Source organism: Pteropus medius, unplaced genomic scaffold (assembly GCF_902729225.1).
Source record: "Pteropus medius unplaced genomic scaffold, Ma_sr-lr_union100, whole genome shotgun sequence".
Taxonomy (NCBI): domain Eukaryota; kingdom Metazoa; phylum Chordata; class Mammalia; order Chiroptera; family Pteropodidae; genus Pteropus; species Pteropus medius.
The window spans coordinates 5,078,076-5,099,118 of record NW_024342471.1 but is presented as its reverse complement, the minus strand read 5'-3'; the positions used below and the strand labels follow the sequence as shown (position 1 = coordinate 5,099,118).

General features: G+C 38.5%; 1 protein-coding gene across 2 annotated transcripts in view; it reads left to right on the top strand.

Moving 5' to 3' along the window:
- Positions 1–21,043, top strand: part of PSMF1 (proteasome inhibitor subunit 1) — a 31,717-nt gene that overhangs the window by 3,650 nt on the left and 7,024 nt on the right. For both annotated transcript variants that reach the window (XM_039863948.1, XM_039863947.1), the window contains exons 2-4: positions 2,555–2,707; positions 4,175–4,257; positions 12,139–12,324. In XM_039863948.1, coding sequence (XP_039719882.1) covers positions 2,555–2,707; positions 4,175–4,257; positions 12,139–12,324 — 422 coding nt within the window. The remainder of the gene's footprint in view (positions 1–2,554; positions 2,708–4,174; positions 4,258–12,138; positions 12,325–21,043) is intronic.

The window sequence follows — 21,043 nt, the reverse complement described above, 5'->3', positions numbered from 1 at the left end:
GTTCTGGAAGCCAGAGGTTATGGGATAATGAACATACTGAATTATCAACATTCCAAGAAAAATGCTGTAGATGGAGGATATAAATATAAATTCAAAGGCCCTTAACAACAAAGACAAGCATGTTATCAAATTCTTGGCTTCCAAAATAAACCTTAAATCCACAAAATTAAACATGTTACAGGAAATTTACCTAGTTGGGGTGACAGGGGAATTTCATTTTAACAGAGTAGTTTGATTAGTTTCACTTTTTTTTTGTCATTTCTCTGCTTCAGGCTTGTGAATTTCCTTGTCATTCAGCCAAGTTTTAAACCATGCCAGTTGCAACATCTTGAATTTCATTTGCGATCTCTTCCCCCATTGGATTCCTAAGTACCAGGGGTGACCAAAGAGGAGGGGCCCACAATTCTCCACTCTTGGCCCCTTGCTGTCCTTGGGGTGTGTAAGGCCTGTGTTTCTGGACCTGTCTTTTGCCCTTGTTCTTTATGTTTGGTTCCACTTCTCTCCCACTACAATCTCATGAATACAAATTTCCCACTCCACTTCTTCCATATTTAGCTATGTAAATATTCATCCAAAAAAAAAATAGATTTTTTTTGTTTTTTAAACTTTTTACATAAAAAATACTCAGCTATAAATCTCATTCTTTTCTTAACTTTTCTTTAAGTCATATTTTTTTACTTTTATCTGTAATGCTATAATTAGACCCAGTTTGTTCCTTCTCACTGCTATATTATATTCCTCTGTGAGCATATTTTGCATTTTACCTCCACTTTGATGTCCATGACAAGGTCGTGATGAAATCCCTTGTTATGTCCTCTGTGCATAGTTTCTTCCTGGATTGGAGAGTCATGGTGCATCAGCTCATCCTATTGCACTAAATCCTGCCAGATTGCTCTCCTGAGTGGCTGTAAGAGTTTAAATGGCCACCATTCTCCCCACACCTACATAAACACCTGGCAAAAATAGAAAAATGGGTAATACCAGTCTGATGGGTATAACATGGTATCATTATTTCAACCTGCGCTCCTCTGAGTGCTGGTCAAGTTGAACAACCCTTTATACACCATTAGCCGCTCTTACCTTTTGTTTGTTCATATCTTTTGCCAGTTTTTCAAGTGGGTTCCCAACTTTTATTGTTAATTTCCTAGGCATTCCTTTTATGTGCTAGTTATTAATTCTTTCCATTTGTACCCGTAGCAAATATCTCATCCAGCCTGAGGCTGCTTATTAACTTTGTTGTGTCTCTTGTTGAACATAAGCTTTAAATTATGGAAGGTCTCAAAGATAGCACTTTTATTCTTTTGTCAATCTTGTTTAAGAAATATTTTCCCACCTGGAAATCACTATATTAATTTTTACTGTAGAAATAGTTTGAGAACTAGTTCTAAAACTTTAGTGTGTAAAAGGAAAGTCCTAGGATTACTAATTAAAAAAAGGAAAACATTACAACTCAGAGTGATGCATTTTTACAAACCCTAGTTAGCAGAAATTTAAATATTGGACATCAGCAATGTTGCTGACTGCATGGAACATCAAGAACTCTTATACATTTCTGATGGGAGTATAAATCTATACCAGACATGCTGTATAGAAATTCATCCACATGTGTACGAGGAGATGTGTATAGGATGTTCACAGTGGCAGTTTTTATAATAGCTAAACTGTATACACTCCAAATATCAAAAAGTGAGAATGTAATTTGCAGCATGTTCATACAATGGTATGCTGTATAGCTGTGAACTGTATAAGCAATGTAATGCGATATAGTGAATCAACTATAGTTAAATGCATTGACGTGGATGAAGCTCAGAAAACTTGAATGAAAAAAGCAAGTGATAAAAGTGATGCAATTTGTATAAAATTAAAAAAACATTAGGGTTGTGTTTGTAGTAATATAACTACAAGGAGAGTAAATAATATTTTAGAAATACTGAGTGGTAATTACCCATTAGGGAGAAGAGGGAGCTTCATTGGATGTATGCTACTCAAGGCTTTAGTGTTTTGGCATTGTTCTATTTCTTAAGCTGGTGGTAGATACATAGGTGTGCATCTTGTAATTCTTTTTTATCTTGTACATATGCTAATTTTGTATGAAAATTAATAATTTTTGTTAAACCATTATAATAGTCTGGAGGGGGGAGTGCATTAAAATCTGTATTTTTCATCAACACTTCGGTGATTCTATTGCCAATGGCCCAAGTTTCAAACTTTGAAAAACACTGCCTTGGAATTTCACAGTAGCCCTTCAGATGATTTGCTTTACTCTTGGCCAGGGGATGGTGAGGAAATTATTATTGAACAAGGCAACAGGTTCTTGACAGGTTCCACTGCGGTGCCACAGAGGCAGTCAGAGGTGAGAGAGGATCAAGAGCAGGAGTCTAGGGACCTGGGTCCCAGACTTCTAACTTGGTATAGGGCCTTGGACTTTTTTTTTCTTCTGATCTCCATGCCCTCATCTGTGAAGTGAGGAATGGGATTAACTGGTCTATAAGGTCTTTTATAACTCTGCCTTTTGAAGTCCTGACCTTCCTCCTCAACCCTGGTGTCTTCTCAGCCAGGTCCCAATGATAAGAAATCAGAACTGCTGCCTGCCGAATGGAACAACAATAAAGACCTGTATGTCCTCCGGTATGAGTCTAAGGATGGGTCCAGAAAGCTCCTTGTGAAGGCTGTCACTGTGGAGAATAGCATGATCATCAATGTGCTGGTGAGTCTCTGAGACATGGAAGAGTCTGCTGGTTGGGATGGACATTGGGATCGCCTTTTTGAAACCCATTTAACGGTATGGATGAAGAGCCCTAAATATTTGTGAAGCCTTTACTCATTAATCCTACTTCTGGAACTTCATCCTGAGGCAAGAACACTAAATATAGAAAAGCTTTATGCTCAAAGATTTTCATTGCCTGTTATTATAAAGGAGGAACCTTTCCATCACAGGAGAATGGTTAAGTAAATTAAGATAAATCCATTTAGTGAGAACCTGGGAGGAAAAAACTTACTGTAGCCCCAGGGGGCTACTTTTAGTTCTTTCGATAAGCCTAGCTCTCTGCTGCCCAAAGTCTTTACACTTCTTGTTCCCTATGCTGGAAAGCTCTTTCCCTCCAGTGGGCCACCACACACACCCCACCCTACATTCTTTCTTTAGCCTGGCTAACTTCCTCTCATTTTTCACTTCCTCAAAAAGTTCAGTACTGTCTAACTATTCTTACTTGCCAGAAAATATCTAAATTGTGCCTCCTTACTTTATTATTTTTTTTCCCTGCCTGATACCACAATATAATTATGTACTTATTTATGTTTTAGGTTAATGTTTGTATTCTGCCACTGGACTATAAGTACCATGAAAGGAAAGGCTCTCTTTTTAAGTTTTATCATGATTACGTGTGTTCATATAAAAGTATCATGCAGTCTGTATTATACTGTATCTGGCTTTTTCTATTTTAATATGTTTTAGAGGTCTTTACATGGGAATGCATGTAGATATTATACTTTACTCATTTTAACTACTATGCACAACACCATAATATCACAATTTATCTCTTTCTTTTTTGATGACTGTTTAGCTCTTGTATGAAACAAAGTTCTTAGTTACAAACAACAAACTCGCCTTATAGTAGTTTTAAACAGATTGGATTTATTAAAAGAACTGGGATAGCTCATTGAATCATTGGAAGGTCTGGAAAAACAGGTTCAAGGCTGAACTTCCAGGATAGTGCCCCAAACCATGCCATGGAAACCAGTGCTGCTGCCACCATCCTGAGGCATTAGATACTGGCCAATACTGCCAGCCCTGGTGCCCCTTCTCATGAGCCACTGATGCTGTGACCCCCTCATTAGCAAGATGCCTGTTCGGTGCTTGGCCTGCTTCCTCAAGCTGCCCTCCTCCAAGTCGAAGTTGTGCATCCAAGTAGCACCTCAATTTCATGCCTGCACCCAAATTGCAAAAGAGCTTAGAAGTAGATTTTCTGAGCTCTGCCTCAGGAAAACAATATTCCGAAATTAGAGAAGTCCCCAAGCATCAGAAGGATATTTCCTGTATTAAAATTTGTCCTTATATATGTCCCTTTGCGCACATCTGTTTTTCTTGAGGTTGAATATTGTCACTCTCACCTCACTAATCCACTCATTAAACAAAAAATATTCCCAGTCTCTCATTTTTATTTTTATTTTTTAGGAATATGGCTCACAGCAAGTATCAGACTTGACCTTGAACTTGGATGAGTATATCGATTCAGAACACCTGGTTGACTTCCACAGGTACTTCTAAGTGATAGCTTTCCCTGGGAAGAAGAAGAGAGAACCAGTGGCTAGATACCAGGAATGGGGTAGAGGTGTTCAGAGAACTAAGGAAGGTCAACAGAAGGATCTTTCACTTCTGAGCACAGTTACTTCTCAGTTCTTCTGTTTTTAATTTCTTTGAAGAGAAGACTTACGTGAGAAATGCCACATGAAATAAAATCATGTAATCAGGTGTCCACAAGTGCTGCATTGGCTTCAGAATAGAGATGCAGCTGGATCAGTGGGGTCAGTCAGAGTAGGCTCCTGGGAAAAGTGTACCTATCAGGTCTCTACTCCACCCCTAACTTTAAAAAAAAAAAATTCATTTAATTTTTTTAGAGCAGGTTTAGGTTCCCAGCAAAACTAAACAGCAAGTGCAGAGATCTCACGTACCTCTTGCACCCCCTCTACACACATATATGTATAGCCTCCTTCACTGTCAACATCCCACTATCAGCACACCAAAGTGGTACCTTTTTTTTTAAATGGGTGAACCTATATTGACACATTATTACCCAAAGTCCAGTTTACTGTAGGGTTCATTCTTGGCGGTGTTGGACTATGTTTAGGTTTGTAAGAAACTGACAAACGGTCTTTCAGAGTGCTTGTACCATTTTGTGTTCCCACCAGCAGTGAATGAGAGTTCCTGTTGCTCCACATCTTTATCAGCATTTGATGGTGGTATGTTTCAGATTTTGGCCATTCTAATAGCTGTGTAGTGGTATCTCGTTTTAATTTGCAGTTCCCCTATGGCATATGGTGTTGAGCATATTTTTACATATTTATTTGCCATCTGTATCTTTTTTGGTGAAGTAATTGTTAAGGTCTTTGGCCCAGTTTTTATTTGAGTTCTTTTCTTATTGTTGAGTTTTAGGAGTTTTTCGTATATTTTGGATAACAGTCCTTTATCATATATGTGTTTTGTAAATGTTTTCTCCTCGTCGGGCTTGTCTTCTCATTCTCTTGACTTTTTATTTTGAAATTTGCAACTCAGTAGAAGAGATGGTTTGCAAAAATATTACAGTGAACACTCATATAACCCACCACCTAGAGTCGCTGATTTTTAAACATTTTGCTACATTGGCCTAATTTTTCTGTATGCTTTTTTGTTCTTGAACCATCTGATTATTATTTCCAGACTTTGTGAACCTTCGCGCCTAAATATTTCAGCATATATTTTTTTTATTTTTACAAGGGCACCCTCTTCTATATCCTTAATACAGTTATCGCACTCAGGAAATGTAGCATTAGTACATTGATATAGTCTACGGCCATGCCACCCTGAACATGCCTGATCTTGTCTGATCTCAGAAGCTCAGCAGCTTGGTTAGTACTTGGATGGGAGACCACCTAGGAATACAGGGTGCTGTAGGCTTAAAAAAAATTAATATAATTTAATATATAGTTCATGTTCTGCAGTCATCCCAGCAGTTTCCTTTTTAGTTAGTTTTTCGGTTTTTGGTTTGAGGTTATTTTTCTTATCTAATCAAGATCACCATTACATTTATTTTCATGCCTCTTTCATGACCTTTAATCTAGAACAGTTTCTTAGACTTTTTTGTGGCATTGTTATTTTTAAAGACTTAAAGTCTCTTGCGTAGAATATTCAGATTTTTTCCTCAAGATCAGATGTATCAGATTACTTACTCATCATTTGATGTAAGTTGAACATTTTCAACATGAATACTATATAAGTGAGGCGGTGTTCTCAGTTTCATATCAGACATGAGATGTCTGTCTCACAGTTGATTTTGTTCAATTTGATCACATGGTAATGACAGTATCTTCTAGCTTTCTCTATAGTAAAGGCATCTCTTTTTCTTTGTGTTTAATAAGTGATCGTGGGAGTATATTAGCAGACTGAATATTCTGCTTTTTGATGGTCTTTTACACAGTGCTTTTAGCATCTGTTGATGATTCATGCCTGAATCAGTTATTATTGCGATAATTATAAAACAGCAATTTTCTATGTTTATCATCCTTTCTTCATTTATTATTATCAGTATGGACTCATGGATTCTTTTTTATTCAAAGTTATAGTCCATTTTTGTCATCCTTTGAATGCTCAAGTCATTCCAGAGCTGACCAGTGGAAATCCCTTCACACTGCTTCCTTTGTCCTTTTGGCATGTCCTCATTCTTCTTTGAGTGTTTCCTTACTTTCTGGCACAATAAAGTGTTCTGGTCTCACCTTGTACTTCCTTGCCCCTGCCTTGGAATCAGCCATTTTTCTGAAAAGCCATGATTTCTGTTGGTGGGGAATATTATTTAAAAACCAAAATCTGTACCTGAGTGGGCTCGTTAAGACCCAGGATGTCATTGCATCCAGGCTTTGTCAGAGAATAGAGCTAGGAAGCTTTTTCCTTAAAATTATTTTTTCTTAAATTTTAAACTGATACTTTTATGTTTAATCTAACACCATGGGATTATTATTCTCTTATTCCATCCTGGATTTCTTTTCTGTGGTGAGAACCTTGATGCCTAACAGCATCACTATATTTACTTATTTGTTTATCTTAAAATACACAAATTATTTCGAACTGCGGCATCAGTACCTACCAAGAATAAATCTACTGTTTCAAATACAATTTCTTCCCAGATCTTTTTGTCTTTTGACTGTGTCACACTGAGGATGTATGTTGTCAGATGTATTCAAAAAGTACTTAGATTAATGCTTGTTTTTCCATCAGTGTAATGAAACTATCTGTGTGATATCTTGTTTTTCCATCAGTGTAATGAAACTATCTGTGTGATATCTAGGGCCATTTATTTCTACTGTATTCCATTTTAGGGACTTTCCCCGCCATCCTTGTTGACCTCCTCAGAGTTTTAAAGGAAGCCTGGCATCGCTATAAATTCGCTGTCATCAGAACTGCCTCGATACCCTGTTTCATTTAATTGTGTATAATCAGCAATAACTATTTTGAACTGGCCACTTCTCTCAGACTTCCAAACCACCTACCTCCATCACTCTGGCCACCTCTTTGCTCCTCCCCTCTTCCATGCTACCACTACATAAGGAGATCCCAGCTATCCCAACTTCCACTCCTGCTCATCACCTGTCGATTTCCCACACAGTAATCAGACCAGCCTTTTTAAAACAGATCAGATCATGGTTAAAACCCTTGCTGGAAATCCTTCAGTGATACTACCTCACATATATTAGAATGGCTACTATAAAACCAACAATAACAACAAAAATCAGAAAATAACATATATTGGCAAGAATGTGGGGAAATTGGAACCCTTGTATACTATTGGTGGAAATATAAAATGGTATAGCCACTGTAGAAAGTGGTATGATAGTTCCTCAGAAAATTAAATTACTATATGACCCAGCAGTTCCACTTCTGGGCATATATTCAGTAGAATTGAAAGCAGAGTCTTAAAGAGATATTTGCACACCCATGTTCATTGAGGTATTATTCTCAATAATGAAAAGGTGGAAGCAACATAGATGTCCATGAATACATGGGACAGATGAATGGTTAAATAAAATGTGGTATATACATACAATGGAATGTTATTCGGCTATAAAAGGGAAGGAAATGCTGACACATGCTACAACAGATGAGCATTGAAGACATTGTGCTAAGGGAAATAAGTTACACAAAAGGACAAATATTGTATGGTTTCATTTATATGAGGTACCTGGAATAATCAAATTCATAGAGTCAGAAAGTAAAATGTGGTTGTCAGGGGCTCAGGGGAAGGGGAAATGGGGCATTATTATTTAATAGGTACAGAAATTCAGTTTTGCAAGATGAAAAACTGGAAATGGGTGGTGGTGATGGTTGCACAGTAATGTGAATGTACTTAAATACTGCTGAACTGTACAATTAAAACTGGTTACATTGGTACATTAAATTTTTTTTAAATCCAGAAAACCCCCAAAACACTTCAGTGAATTTTCGTTTCTCTGAGGGTAAAAACAAAATCCTTGATAAGGCCTGTAGCCTAGTGCCCAGCCTTTCTAGCCTCATCCTGTGCCACTTGTTCCTTAGTTCCTATGTCTCAGCCAAGGTGTCATGCTCCTCATCTCTTCAGAGTTCTACCCTCTGCCTAGAGTGCTCTCCCCAACTACCTCACACAGCTGACTCTTTCAGTTCCAATTTAAATGTCAACTCCTCAGAGAGAAGATTTCCCTGCCCCCACCCATGTTTAATGTTTCAAAACAGCCTTTTAAGTATTTAATAGGTGGGTATTTTATGATTAACTTATTAGAGTTGGTCTCCCTTACAGTGATCTCCTTGAGGGCAGGGCCTGGATTTTTTGTTTGTTTTGTATTGTTTTGTTTTGCATATAGTAAACAAAGGAATGAAGGAGTGAAATGAGGCCAGGCCAGGCTTTGGCAAAGCTGCTCCTCTGGGTGCTGCCCACACCGTGACTCCAGCACACCACTTAAGAAGATAAGGGAAGGATATTTGGAATGTGGTCTCTTTCTTGACATCTTCATTCTAGAATTCCATTGGGAGAGAAATTGACAAATGCTGTGGAAGAACCCAGGCCTGTATTCAGCTGTTCATACTCATTAGGGCATTTGGTCCCCTCAGCAATACTGAGAAAGAAACATTGATTTTTTTTGAATACATTTGCTGTTAGGGTATTTTGTATGGGGATGTTTTATTTTGTTTTTTGATTACTGTGAAATGAGGGACACAGTAGTACTACCTCAGCATGTTATTCTGGGGATGAAGTGAAATGTCAGCATAGCGCTTTGGGCTGGACCAAAGCTCTTGGTAAACATACAAAGGCAGAAAAATCTGATCACTAGGAATCATCTCCATGGAAACTGAGGTTCTGAGAGGTAGGGTATGACTGCCTCCTGATCATAAGGGCCCTCCCTCTCTCCTCTTCCATAGTACTAGCAGCACTAAGCTGCCAGTGCTTCTAGTCCTCTTTCCCCATGTGGCCCTCCTTGTTAGGTCATCATGACATGTTTTGTCTGTCTATGATAAGAATTTGTGCCCATGATGAGCTAACTGATTTGCTAAGGAATATAAACCTATTTCTTTCTGCCATGCCCCTTCTACATTAGACAGGATGACAAGCTGTCTTGCGGTACCAAAATGGCAGTTCTACTAAGACTTAGAAATTGTGTGAGAACTTTTCTCTCAAGAGTTGGCAGTTTTTGAATCAGACCTGAGTTCTACAGGTAAAGATCTTACATAGGGAGATCAGAGGCCTTCCAACAATATCACACACAGCTCATCTGATTGAAAGGAAAGGAGTTAGATTTACATATCCCCTCCACCCATCTTGGTCAGGGAAGCAGCAAGGTCCCCAAAGTTTTGTGTTTTAAGTAGAAACCTATTCTTTGTAGGGATGTATGGGCCACAGGCCCTTAGCACTTCCAAGTCCTTATAGGTACTAATACTTTCTAACATGAAACTCTTCAAGCACCGTGTTCTTTAGGATTGACATATTAAACTGGTTAGAGTTGCTCTGGTAGAAAGGGTAGGGGCAGGAAATGGAGATCCCTGTGCCCCACCTACTTGGCTTTCTCTCTTGCCCTCCCTGGGCCCCACTGTATGCTGGAGAAGACCTGAAACCACTGATTTAAACTAATCTCATTTTATGGTTATATAATAAATATATTTTTAATTAAAGTTTTATTTTGCTAGCATTAGTTATTGTCACAATTTTTTATTTTGGTTATTCTGATAAATGTCTGGTAATATTTCATTGTGATTTTAATTTACATTTCTCTAATAGCTAATGATGTTGAACATTATTTTCATGTGTGTATTTGCCATCTGTATATCTTCTTTGGGAAAATATCCATTCATATCTTTTGCCTGTTTTCTAGTTGGATTTTTTTTTTATGTGTTCCTGAAAGTTCCTGATATATTTCAGATACAAGTCCTTTGTTAGATGGTGTTTTATAAATATTTTCTCCCATCCTTTAGTTTGTTTTTCCTCTCTCTTAACAGGGACTTTTCGCAAAGCAAAAGTTTTGAATTTTAGTAATACCCATTTTATCAGTTGTTTTTATGGATCAAGCTTTTGGTGTCAAGTGTAAGAAATCTGTCTAGCTCTAGATTTCCCAAAAATTTCTCCTTTTTTTCCTAAACATTTTATAGTTTTATGTTTTACATTTAAGTTTGTAATTTAAGTTAATTTTTATATAAGTTGTGAGGTTTAGACAGGCTTCTTGCCTGTGGATGTTAAATTGTTCCAACACCATTTGTTCTTTTTTGAATTGCTTTGCAACTTTGTCGAAATCAGTTGTCTATACTTGGGTGAGTCTGTTTCTGGGTTCTCTAGTTTTTCCATTGATCTTTGTGTCTATCCCTTTGCCAGTATCACACAGTATTGATTATTGTAGATATATAATAGACATTAATATTAAGTAGAAAAAGCCCTCCATTCAATTCTTCTTTGTCAAGATAGTTTTGGCTATTCTAACGTCTGTGCCTTTCTATATAAACTTTAGAATAAGCTTATCTATGTCTATAAAAAAAAAAAAAACTTTGCTGGGATTTTGATAGGAGTTGCATTAAACCAATAAATCATCAAACCTATAATGGGGAAACTTGACACTTTTACTATGAACAACTCCGTTTATTTGGGTGTTTTTCAATTTCATTATCATTTTGTAATTTTAAGGTCACAGAATCTGAACATGTTTTTGTTATTTTGGGGGATTAGAGCTGATTATATATGGTGTTCTTAGTTTTGATTTTTAAATGTTCATCGTTAATATATAGAAATGCAGTTTATTTTTGTGTGTTGATCTTGTATCTTGTCTTGTAATATTGAACTCACAGTGTTTTGGGAGGGCTTTTTGTTTTTGTTTTTGTTTTCTTTTGTAGATTCCTTGAGAATCTCTAAGTAGACATGTCATCTGTAAATAGGGGCAGTTTTCTTCCTTGCTTTCTAATCTGTGTGCTTTTTCTTGTCTTATTGAAGTGGCTGGAACTTCTAGTATTAGGCTAAATAAGAGTGATGAAAGAGAACATCCTTGCCTAGTGTCCAGTCTTACAGGCAAAGTATTCAGCCTTTCATTATTAAGTATATTATTAGCTGTAGGTAAGCATTTAATGCCATAGAGTTTCCTCTCAGCAATGCTTTAGCTGTATCTCACATATTTTAATATGTTGTATTTTAATTTTTATTCATTGCTTTGTATCTAGATTTATGTTGCTTAATTTCCACTAATTTATACAATGCCTTTCTGTGTCGCTGTTTGATATGATTTCATATGGTCAGAGAACATATTCTGTATTTCAGGCCTTTTACATTTGTGAGGTTTGCTTTTTGACACAGGATATAGCTCATTTTAAAACAGATTTTTCGGACTCTGTAGAGTCCTGTCTACTCCCTGTTACGTCAGTCTGCCTCAACACCTCAGCTGTAGCTCATTTACTTGTCTCTTACAGGCAGAGAAAAGAGGCTCAAAGCAGCCATTGAGTTAGTGACAGAACTGGACCTTGAGCCCCCTAGAGCCCTGCCTACTAGGAGGAACCTAGTTCATCCTCCCCACGGAGCCTTTGCCTTCCATGACCCTTCCCATGACACATTATGAACACACAATTGAGGGTGGGTGGGATGGGGTGGGTACAGAGGAGCAGCCAGTCCAGGCCCTGTGCCGTTACACCCTCACCTCTATCTAATGGGGTGGTAAATGAGGAGGGGGAACTCAGATGCCTAAGAAGCTTAGGCCCCAGTCTCGGAGACAACGCCGGGCAGCCCGTTCCCACACTTGCAGACGGTCCAAGCGCAACACCAACAGCTGTCAGGGCCATTCTGGCTGTCGCAGCCGCCGCGGCCGCCGCCGCCACCACCACTACCACCAAAATACTGTATGTAGGGTTGCCAGCCAGCAACAAGCAGTTGATACCTCGTCTACTTCCTACAGGACCTACAAAAACAGTGAGGAACTTCGGTCTCGTATTGTGTCTGGAATCATCACACCTATCCATGAGCACTGGGACAAGGCTAGTGTAAGCAGTCCCCACCGGGAGTTTCCCCCTGCCACTGCCAGAGAGGTGGACCCACTCCGGATTTACCCACCACACCCACACACCAGCCGGCAGCCTCCCTGGTGAGTACAGAGCCCCTGGTGGTTAGCCCATGCTTCTGCAGAAGGGTTCCAGCCATGCCCATCCTACCACTTGACTCCATCTCTCTGCTCAGTCTTGGTGTATGGAGATAGAAAATGGAGATATAAGTAGAGCAGTGAGTTTTTGTACTGCTACTAGTCACTCTAATTACCCAGCATCTTAAAGCTTCCTGCCTCCTTTCTAGAGGCCACAAAGAACCTCTTAGTCAGCCCAGGAGTCAGTGCCCATGGGGCTTGTATGCAGTACTCCTGGGTGACTGCCCAGATGATTCACTTGTTCATTTCAAAGCTGTTTGTCTGTACAGGACCCTGGACCATGCTTTTTGGGAAAATGTGGAGATGCAGAGATACTTTCCCAGAAAGGATGTAGTCCCAGTGTCTTGCCTGTTACATTTCATTTCACTGTGGTCCCTTGACCTCTTTTGACAACTTCAGAACTTTTCCAAAACAGCGTGGGGCATGAACAAGTGACATCCTGAATCTTTGCAGATGAGGATGATAATATTCAGGGCTGGAGACTTATGCTGTAAGGGTGGAAATAAGGACCAGGGAGACATTAGTCTCTGGCTGAGATGGCACTTTCCAGTTCGGAGTCTAAATTGTGGTAGAAATGGTGCTATTGGCAGAGTTGGGGGAAGAGTTCACTGTGGGGCTATAATAAGCACTCAGTAAATGTTAACTATTATTATTATTTTATACTGTTTTTGCAAATATATACCTTCGTTAGTTAAAAAAAAAATGAGAGAATGATAAGATGACCTGCCTAAGGTCATAAGCCACTAATAAAGAGACAGAGCAGGGATGGGGCCCAGGTGTCCTCACACCCAGCACAATGTTCTGGCTGTGAGATAACCAAAATATGGTGGCAAGATTTAAGAATAAGCCCTGAATCAGGTTGGAAGAGACTTGTAGACCTTAAGTACGTAATCTCAGCTCTCTCAGACTCACTGCGCATCTCAAAATAAATATTCTGTGAAAATCTTTTACTCTCTCAAAATAGAATTCATAGATAATCTAACTTACCGAATGTATAATTTCAAAAGGAATCGGTATAAAGTCCTAACTATAATATAAATGAGAAACAAAAAGAGTTAATAAGATAGTGTGTATTTCATTGTATAGATGCTTGAGCAAAATTTCACTGGAAAACATAGTCAAACATTTGCAGTTGTATGTGGAATTATCTTGAATTCGATAGTAACAAAAGCTGGCACATACAGATGTGTTGTATCAGCAACTCAAATACGCATACTGTGTTGCTGTTACTAACTTGAGTTTTCTGAAACAGCCCTTAGGAGAATGACAAACCCAACAGTAGACAGTGTTTCTTCAGTAACATCATAGTTATATTACTGGAAAAATTTATTTTAGAACCGTATAAAAAATACTTTATGTTCATATAAAAATGATCTTGGACTCAGAGAATTTATGTAGTCTTTACGTCTCCATTAATATCTAACAAGACTTTTGAATTGTAGAGCGTGCAGCATCTGGTCTATGCCTATAAATGCCATGAGGACTCTCCAGATGCTGTGACAAGGAAAAACGCCCCCAAAGCTTCCACAATGGCACCTGAAAGCTGTGCCATCCTAATTTAGGAATCATATAGAGCTGGAGTCTAGAATTGTGAAGGTAAAAAAATCCTAGCCTTGGAGGAATTGAAAGAATTAAAAAATCACTATGTTACAACTTTTACTGAAATTACATACCAGGGCACAAACTGTCAGTGGTTGCTAAAACCATTAGGAAAAATGTTGGTGGGGAACTTTATAATAGATGGATCAGGCTGATAGCACCTGAACCCATAGATTTGTTTTAATACTGAAAGTGGGACAGCCATATAATTAAGTGTCTTCTAATAAGTAGGTTCACAACAACCTGAATCTAGATCAGCTCTCAGTTTAAAAGAAGCATGAGGGATAGAAGAATGAGTTAAATAGATACATGAAGATACCTGTGTTCCAGCCAAAAATGGAACATGAAAAATTTTTACACAATAAATTGACCTTGTTTTTCTCATCAAATGAATGGCATGGGGAGAAAAGGGAGTGTGGCGGGGTGGGGAACTATTATCAAAAGAGTCATATCAACTAAATACACTGTTGGACTTTGTTTGGATCTTAATTCAAACTAATTCTAAAAATCATTTTTGAAACATTTGAGGAAATCTGAACATTGACCAGGTATTAGATAACATTAGAAATTACTGCTGATTTTGTTAAGTGAAACAAAAAATTAAATTTTGGTTATGTTAAAAAGTCTTTATCTGTTAGAGATTTGTTTACATATACAAATAAAGAAGTCTTTAAGGGTGAAATGATATATCTGGGATTTGCTTTAAAATAATTTCACCCCCTAAAAAAAATCAGACATTGGGAAGCTAGTGTAGGTGAAATAAGAATGGTAGAATATTGATAATTATTGAAACTGGATGGAAGGGTTTATAAATTACACTATTTGTACTATTTTTGGTTTATTAGAAAATTTTCTTAATAATGACTTTTTTTATTAATACTAATCTTTCACAAACTCTTTCAAAAAATAGAAGAGAAAAGGACACTTTCCAACTTATTCTGTGAGGTCAGTATTACCCCGATACCAAAACTAAAAGCCATCACAAGAAAACTACAAAACAGTAACCCTTGTGAATATAGAGGTAAAAATCCTCAACAGAATACTAGAGAAACAAATCCAGCAACACAAAAAATGATTATATACTATGACCAAATATACTTTATTCCAAGAATGGTTAGTTTAACATCTGAAAATAAATCAGTATAATATACTATATTAATAGAACAAAGAACAGGGAAACCACATGTTCATCTCAAATAGACAAAAGCACTTGCAAAATCCAACACCCTTTCATGAAAAAAGCGTTCAGCAATAGAGGGAAACTTTCTCAGCTCAATAAAGAGCACCTGCAAAAAGCCCACAGCTAATATCCCACTTACTGGAGAAAGATGGAATGCTTCCTGACCCCCCACCCCCAAAGATAAGGAACAAGCAAGGATATCTGCTCTTGGCTACTTTTATACAACATGGTACTTGAGATTCTAGCCAGGGCACTGAAGAAGAATAAAACCGTTAGGTTCTCCAAGGGAGGAACGCACAAGGCAGAAGGGTTAAGCAAGGTTTATTGTAGCAGAGTGACAGCCAGGCTGAGACTAAGATGGCATCAGCCCCAAATGCGAAGGACCTTAAAACTTATATGGGGCTTGATGTGGGCTTTTTTTGATGGGAATATGTCAGGCGAGTAAATTGGCAGGGAAGGGAGGAGAGTCCAGTGAAACGGGACGTAAGTATGTAGTGTTGCCAACCGGATGCAAGGTCTGATTCTCACACAAAAGATAAGGGAGGGGTCTGGTTCCCACACTACAGGGGGTAGGAATAGGGCCCTCCTGGACCTGACAAAAACCTAGTCAGATTAGAAAGTAAGAAGTAAAACAATATTTGACAATGACATGGGGTCTTAAAAAAACTTTTAGAACTAATAAATGAATTGTGACAGGATCAATAAGAAAAAAATCAGTTGTATTTCTGCACATCAGCAGTGAACAATCTGGATATGAAATTAAGGAAATGATCCCATTTACAGTAACTCTCAATAGAATAAAATACTTAAGAATAAATTTAACAAAAGAAAAGAACAAATTTAACAGAAGAAGTACGAGACTTGCATACTGAGAACTACAAAACATTGTTGAAAGAAATTAAGATCTAAATAATGGAAAGACATCCTTTGTTCATGGATAGGAAGACTTAATATTGTCAGTACTCCCCAAGTTGATCTACACATTCAGTGCAATCTCAATTAAAATTCCAGAGGTTTTTGTTTGTTTGTTAGGTTTTGCTTTATTTTTTAGAAATTGTCCAGCTGATCCTAAAATTTATTTGGAAATTCAAGGGAACCATAATAGCTAAAACAATCTCAAAAAGGAATAAAATTCAAGGACTCACACTTCTCAATTTCAAAACTTACTACAAAGCTACAGTAATCAAAACAATGTGATACTGGCAGAAGGCTAGACATATAAAACAAGGGAATAGAATTGAGTCCAGAAATAATCCATACATTTATGGTTAATTATTTCAAAATAAAAAGTATTTTAAAATTTAGATGCTGAGAGCCACTTAATTTCTTAAGCCTCTGGTGTTTATTGATCTCACTGTGTGGAGGACACTAGATCTGGCCCTGGTTGCTTCATAAAGGCCAATAATGCCATCTTGGCTTCTACTGTCATCTCATCTCATAGTGGATGAACAGCATGGTACTTGGTGTGCAGGGAAGGCATCCCCAAGAAGGGACAGACTTCTAAGCAGGAGATGTTAGCTAGGCAAAGAGCGTGGTAGAAAGGGTGCTCCAGCCTGAAGCCCTGTCTGATTCAGAGCCCTGGAAAGACACAGGCAGTGTAGTTAGAGCTGGGTGTGTGTGGAGTAGAGCGGGTGGTGGTGGTGGGTGGGTGGCAGAGCCTAGGGCAAACTTCCCCACTCAGGGAAAGGGCAGGATATAGTACACTCTATCAAGGTGGAAAATTACCAAGTAGTGTGGGCCTCTCTTTTTACTAAGTGAAGGCTCTGGGTCTTTGGGCTGAGAAAGGCTTTGGAGATGATGTGGGTATTGTTCTAGGCCTGAAAGATGGGGAGAGAGGCTGGGAATGGTGTCACCCATTTGGAGGCATGCTGCAGGCACAGCCAGGCCTGCCCTATCCTGCCCTTTGTGTTCTTTTTATTGTCCAAAACCCTTGGCCCCGTTGCCCTGGGATTTACCCCACCCTTGGCAACACTACCACTTAGTTATTCTTGTCTAATCTCAAGATTTTCGGCTTTTTTCCAGTGCATGTCCCCTTTGCTCCACTTTTTTACCTCTTTGTATCTTCATCACTTGGACCTATGCCTTGCACATTTTTGATGAGTTCTCTATTTAACAAATGTTTCCCTGCGAGTTAGGAGTCCCTAGGGCTGGAATCCTACTCTTGAGGTACACACTCTCTTTGGCATGGGAGACAGATGAGTAAATAAAAGTGATAGCTGCCATTTACAGAGGTTAGCACAGAGATCCTTCATGGATACCCTTGGAAAGGCTTCTTGAAGGAAGGAAGTCTTGCCTGAGCTGTGTCTTCATAGGGAAGAGGAGTATTCCTTAAGCTCTTTTTTTCCTTTTTATGTGTCTGAATTGTTTCATAACATATCTTTCAGGGGATAGGTTGTTCTAGGCTGAGGGAACAGTAGGCCAGAGGCATCAGTGTCTGAAAGCATGAGACTATCCTTGAAGTTTGACTTCATGTCTGGAATCATAGGATATAATAGCTGAGGAGGATGGGGCTAGATTTTGGAAGTCCCCTGATGTGAAGTACGTGGATCTCTTCATGGGCAGTTGGAAGCCACTGAAGGATTCTGATGAGGGCAGTGGTGCCTTTGGCTAAAGAGCCTGGTGGGTTGGAGTGGGTAAGGCAGAAGCCTGAGTCTCATCACTCCTACATACCACTCTTAGCAGGTGGGACTTGTTCCCCTTCTTTCTGCCACCCCATCCACGCCCCCATGTCAAGGAGAGGGTATTGTATGGCAGTTAGGAGCACAGGCTTTGGAGGTTGATTGACTGGGTTCAAACCCTGATCTTGTATCTTTATTTGTCTCTCAGTGAGCTCATTTAGCCCCTTGGAGCCTTGGTTTCTTCATCTGCACCTTGGGATTATTATACCTGTCTCAGATGTTTTAGGATTGAATTTAATGGTGGATGTCACATGTTGAGGTGATTGCTCAGAATATAGTAAATATTCAATAAATGCTCGATGGGTCCCATTCAGGTAGCACCAGAGATGAGAACAAGACTGAAAGTGTAATGAGTAGATGGTTTCCTCAGAGAGAACCTCGTTTTATGTTTTTAAATATGTAGCCTCCTCCCCCAGAAAAGGATTTGGTGCAGTGGAGCCTCTTAGGTGTGAGAGTATCGACCCAGAGTGTGTGTTGGAACTGCATTTAGACCCAGGCTCTTTATGGACATTGCTTTCTTGTCAGCATCGACTGCCGTTTATCAAGGATAGAAATAACTGCCATTTCTTGGCTGTACACCAAATGCTGGCCACTAAACAGGTGCTTTCCTTTATGGTTACTCATCTTTCAGACAGCCCTACAAGAAGATTGGTGGCATCCCTGTTTTATAGTCAGCCAGGAGACTCTATGCCCCAAATCCTGTTCCCTCTTTTGAAAAAACAATTTTTCCTATGCTTAACCAGCTTTGCTGAAAATAAATCTTTAGATATAAAGCTCTTGTTTATGTCATGCAAAATTTATTTTCAAACCCAATCAGTCTATATCTTAACAGTGAATAGGGAGGTAGCATAACTTCCCAGATTTATCTTAACTGGGAGGTTGAAGACTGGGGTTTACCTCTATGTGTATCTGACCTCAGAAGCTTATGCTTTCTGCAACGTACCCTTCAGCTTTAGTTCATGCAGTCAGTTTGTGTACAAGTTCAGAGTAGTGAGCATACATGGATTGTGGATAAAAATCCATCCCCTTTACCCCCTCACCTTCTAATTAGGTCTTCCTCAGACAAGCCTGTTTCCCTGGGCTAGGACATTGAATTGGATGAGATGGCTGGAAGAGGAGACAGGATGTTTTAGGAGGTTTTTTGTCAGCCACTAGAGAGTTGACAGCCTGTCAGGTCTTTCTACTGCAGCCCCTTTCTCCCTCTACCCCCATTCTTTGCCAGCCCCCTTTCTCTGTAGCACAGATGTCTGTAATGACACCAATTCTTTTATTATAGCCCCACCACCACCATGTGGCTGAGCAACCAGGCACTCAAACTTTCACCTTTTTGTTTTACCCTCAAATTCCCTATTTGTGGGTGGGGCATTAGGGTGGGGAGAAGAGAAAGAGCAGCACAGCAGCTGGGCCCATCTGGTGCTGCAGAGTGTTACCTCATCCCTGAGCAGCTTGACTTGTACTCTGAGTAGGAAACAGCAGCCTCTGCCCCATCCCATAGGACACAGTCCTGTGTCTCACCCCTCACCTTCCATACCTACATCTTGCCTATCCCCTACCTGGAAATCTCCAAATGCAAACCAAAGTCAATATGTCTGCCCTGGTGCATAAAGAGACTGACTTCTCTAAGTGTGGGGTGATGGGTGTCTGGAGCTTGAAAGATACTGGGTCTGCTCATTTATGCTGGTATAATGGAGAGGACATTCCATTGTGATGAAGAATTGAGGGTGAAAAGTAGGTCTGTTCTACCCCTGAGATCTCCAGGACTGAAAACAGCCCATCTATAAGGGAAGTTTGTTTTTTTTTAATCTAAGCCTAACTTTTTTCATTGTTGTCACTACAGTTCTAATCCATTTCCATTTGCTGCATCTGTCCTCAGTCAGCCAGAAGACTCTATGCCCCAAATCCTGTTCCCTCTTTTGAAAAAACAATTTTTCCTATGCTTAACCAGCTTTGCTAAAAATAAATCCTTAGATATAAAGCTCTTGTTTATGTCATGCAAAATTTATTTTCAAGCCCAATCAGTCTATATCTTTACATATTTTTTAATGTTCCCAATATTTTATGTTCTACGTTTTCTTTCTAAAATTTCATAATTCATTGACTAAAGTGCTAAACATATCTTTTTAAATATTTGATATTTTATTATACTGGTACATTTCATTTACCTAGCCTCAATGGAGTATTCCAAGCATGTCCAATTTTTCATTTTAAATTGTACACCATAAACGTGTATATACTTTTTTTTTCTTTCCTTGAGTTAATTTCCTTTGCTGGCAGATCTCAAACATTTTGGTCTTAGGAATCCTCTTGCACTCTCAGACATTGTTGAGAACTCCAAAGAGCTCTCGTTTGTTTGAGTTACAGCTATCAATATTTATCATATTAGAAATTACAGCTAAAAAATTTAAAATACACATTCATTCATTTAAAAAATATTTTAAATCCATAATGTGTTAACATAAATAACAAATTTTATGAAAATAATATTTTCTAAAATAGAAAAAATTAGTGAGAAGAGACATCATTTTACATTATTGCACATCTCTTTAATATCTGGCATAGAAGACAGCTCGATTCTCATTTCTTCTGCTTTTAATCTGTAGGTGATAATTTTGTTTTTGTTCAAGCCTTAACAAAGGTTATTGGAAAGAGAATAGTAGTTTAATAGCTTTTTCAAACAATTGTAGATATTCTCCTTTGCATTGTACTAGAATTTGACAAGTGATAGCTTAAGAGTTATTACATTAAAATCTACTGATCTATCATGACCTTTGAATGGATCTTTTACCCATGCATGATATTGGAAAGTCATTTATTAGTTGTTTGGAAAATATTGGTTCACTGAGATGTGCAGATCTGTTAAATGTTGGTGCATTTTATTACATGACATCAAAAATTACATTTATTAATATTACTCATCAGCATCAGTATTGGAAACCATCAAGCTAGCGGTAAATATAGACTTCTACATTGCTAATTTTCTTTTGAACGATTGAATTTTGCCATTGGCAACATGTACTGTCAGTTGTTTTCCTTGAGCAAACAAGCTCATGTACTTGGAGGGCTGCTGGAAAGATGAAATAAGATAATGTACGTAAGGAGCTCAGGACATCCATCTATTAAAGTAGGGGGAATACATATTTGCTTATATAAGCCGAGTATTTTTGGAAGGACATACAAGAAACTGATGTCATTAGTTGTCTGTGGGGAG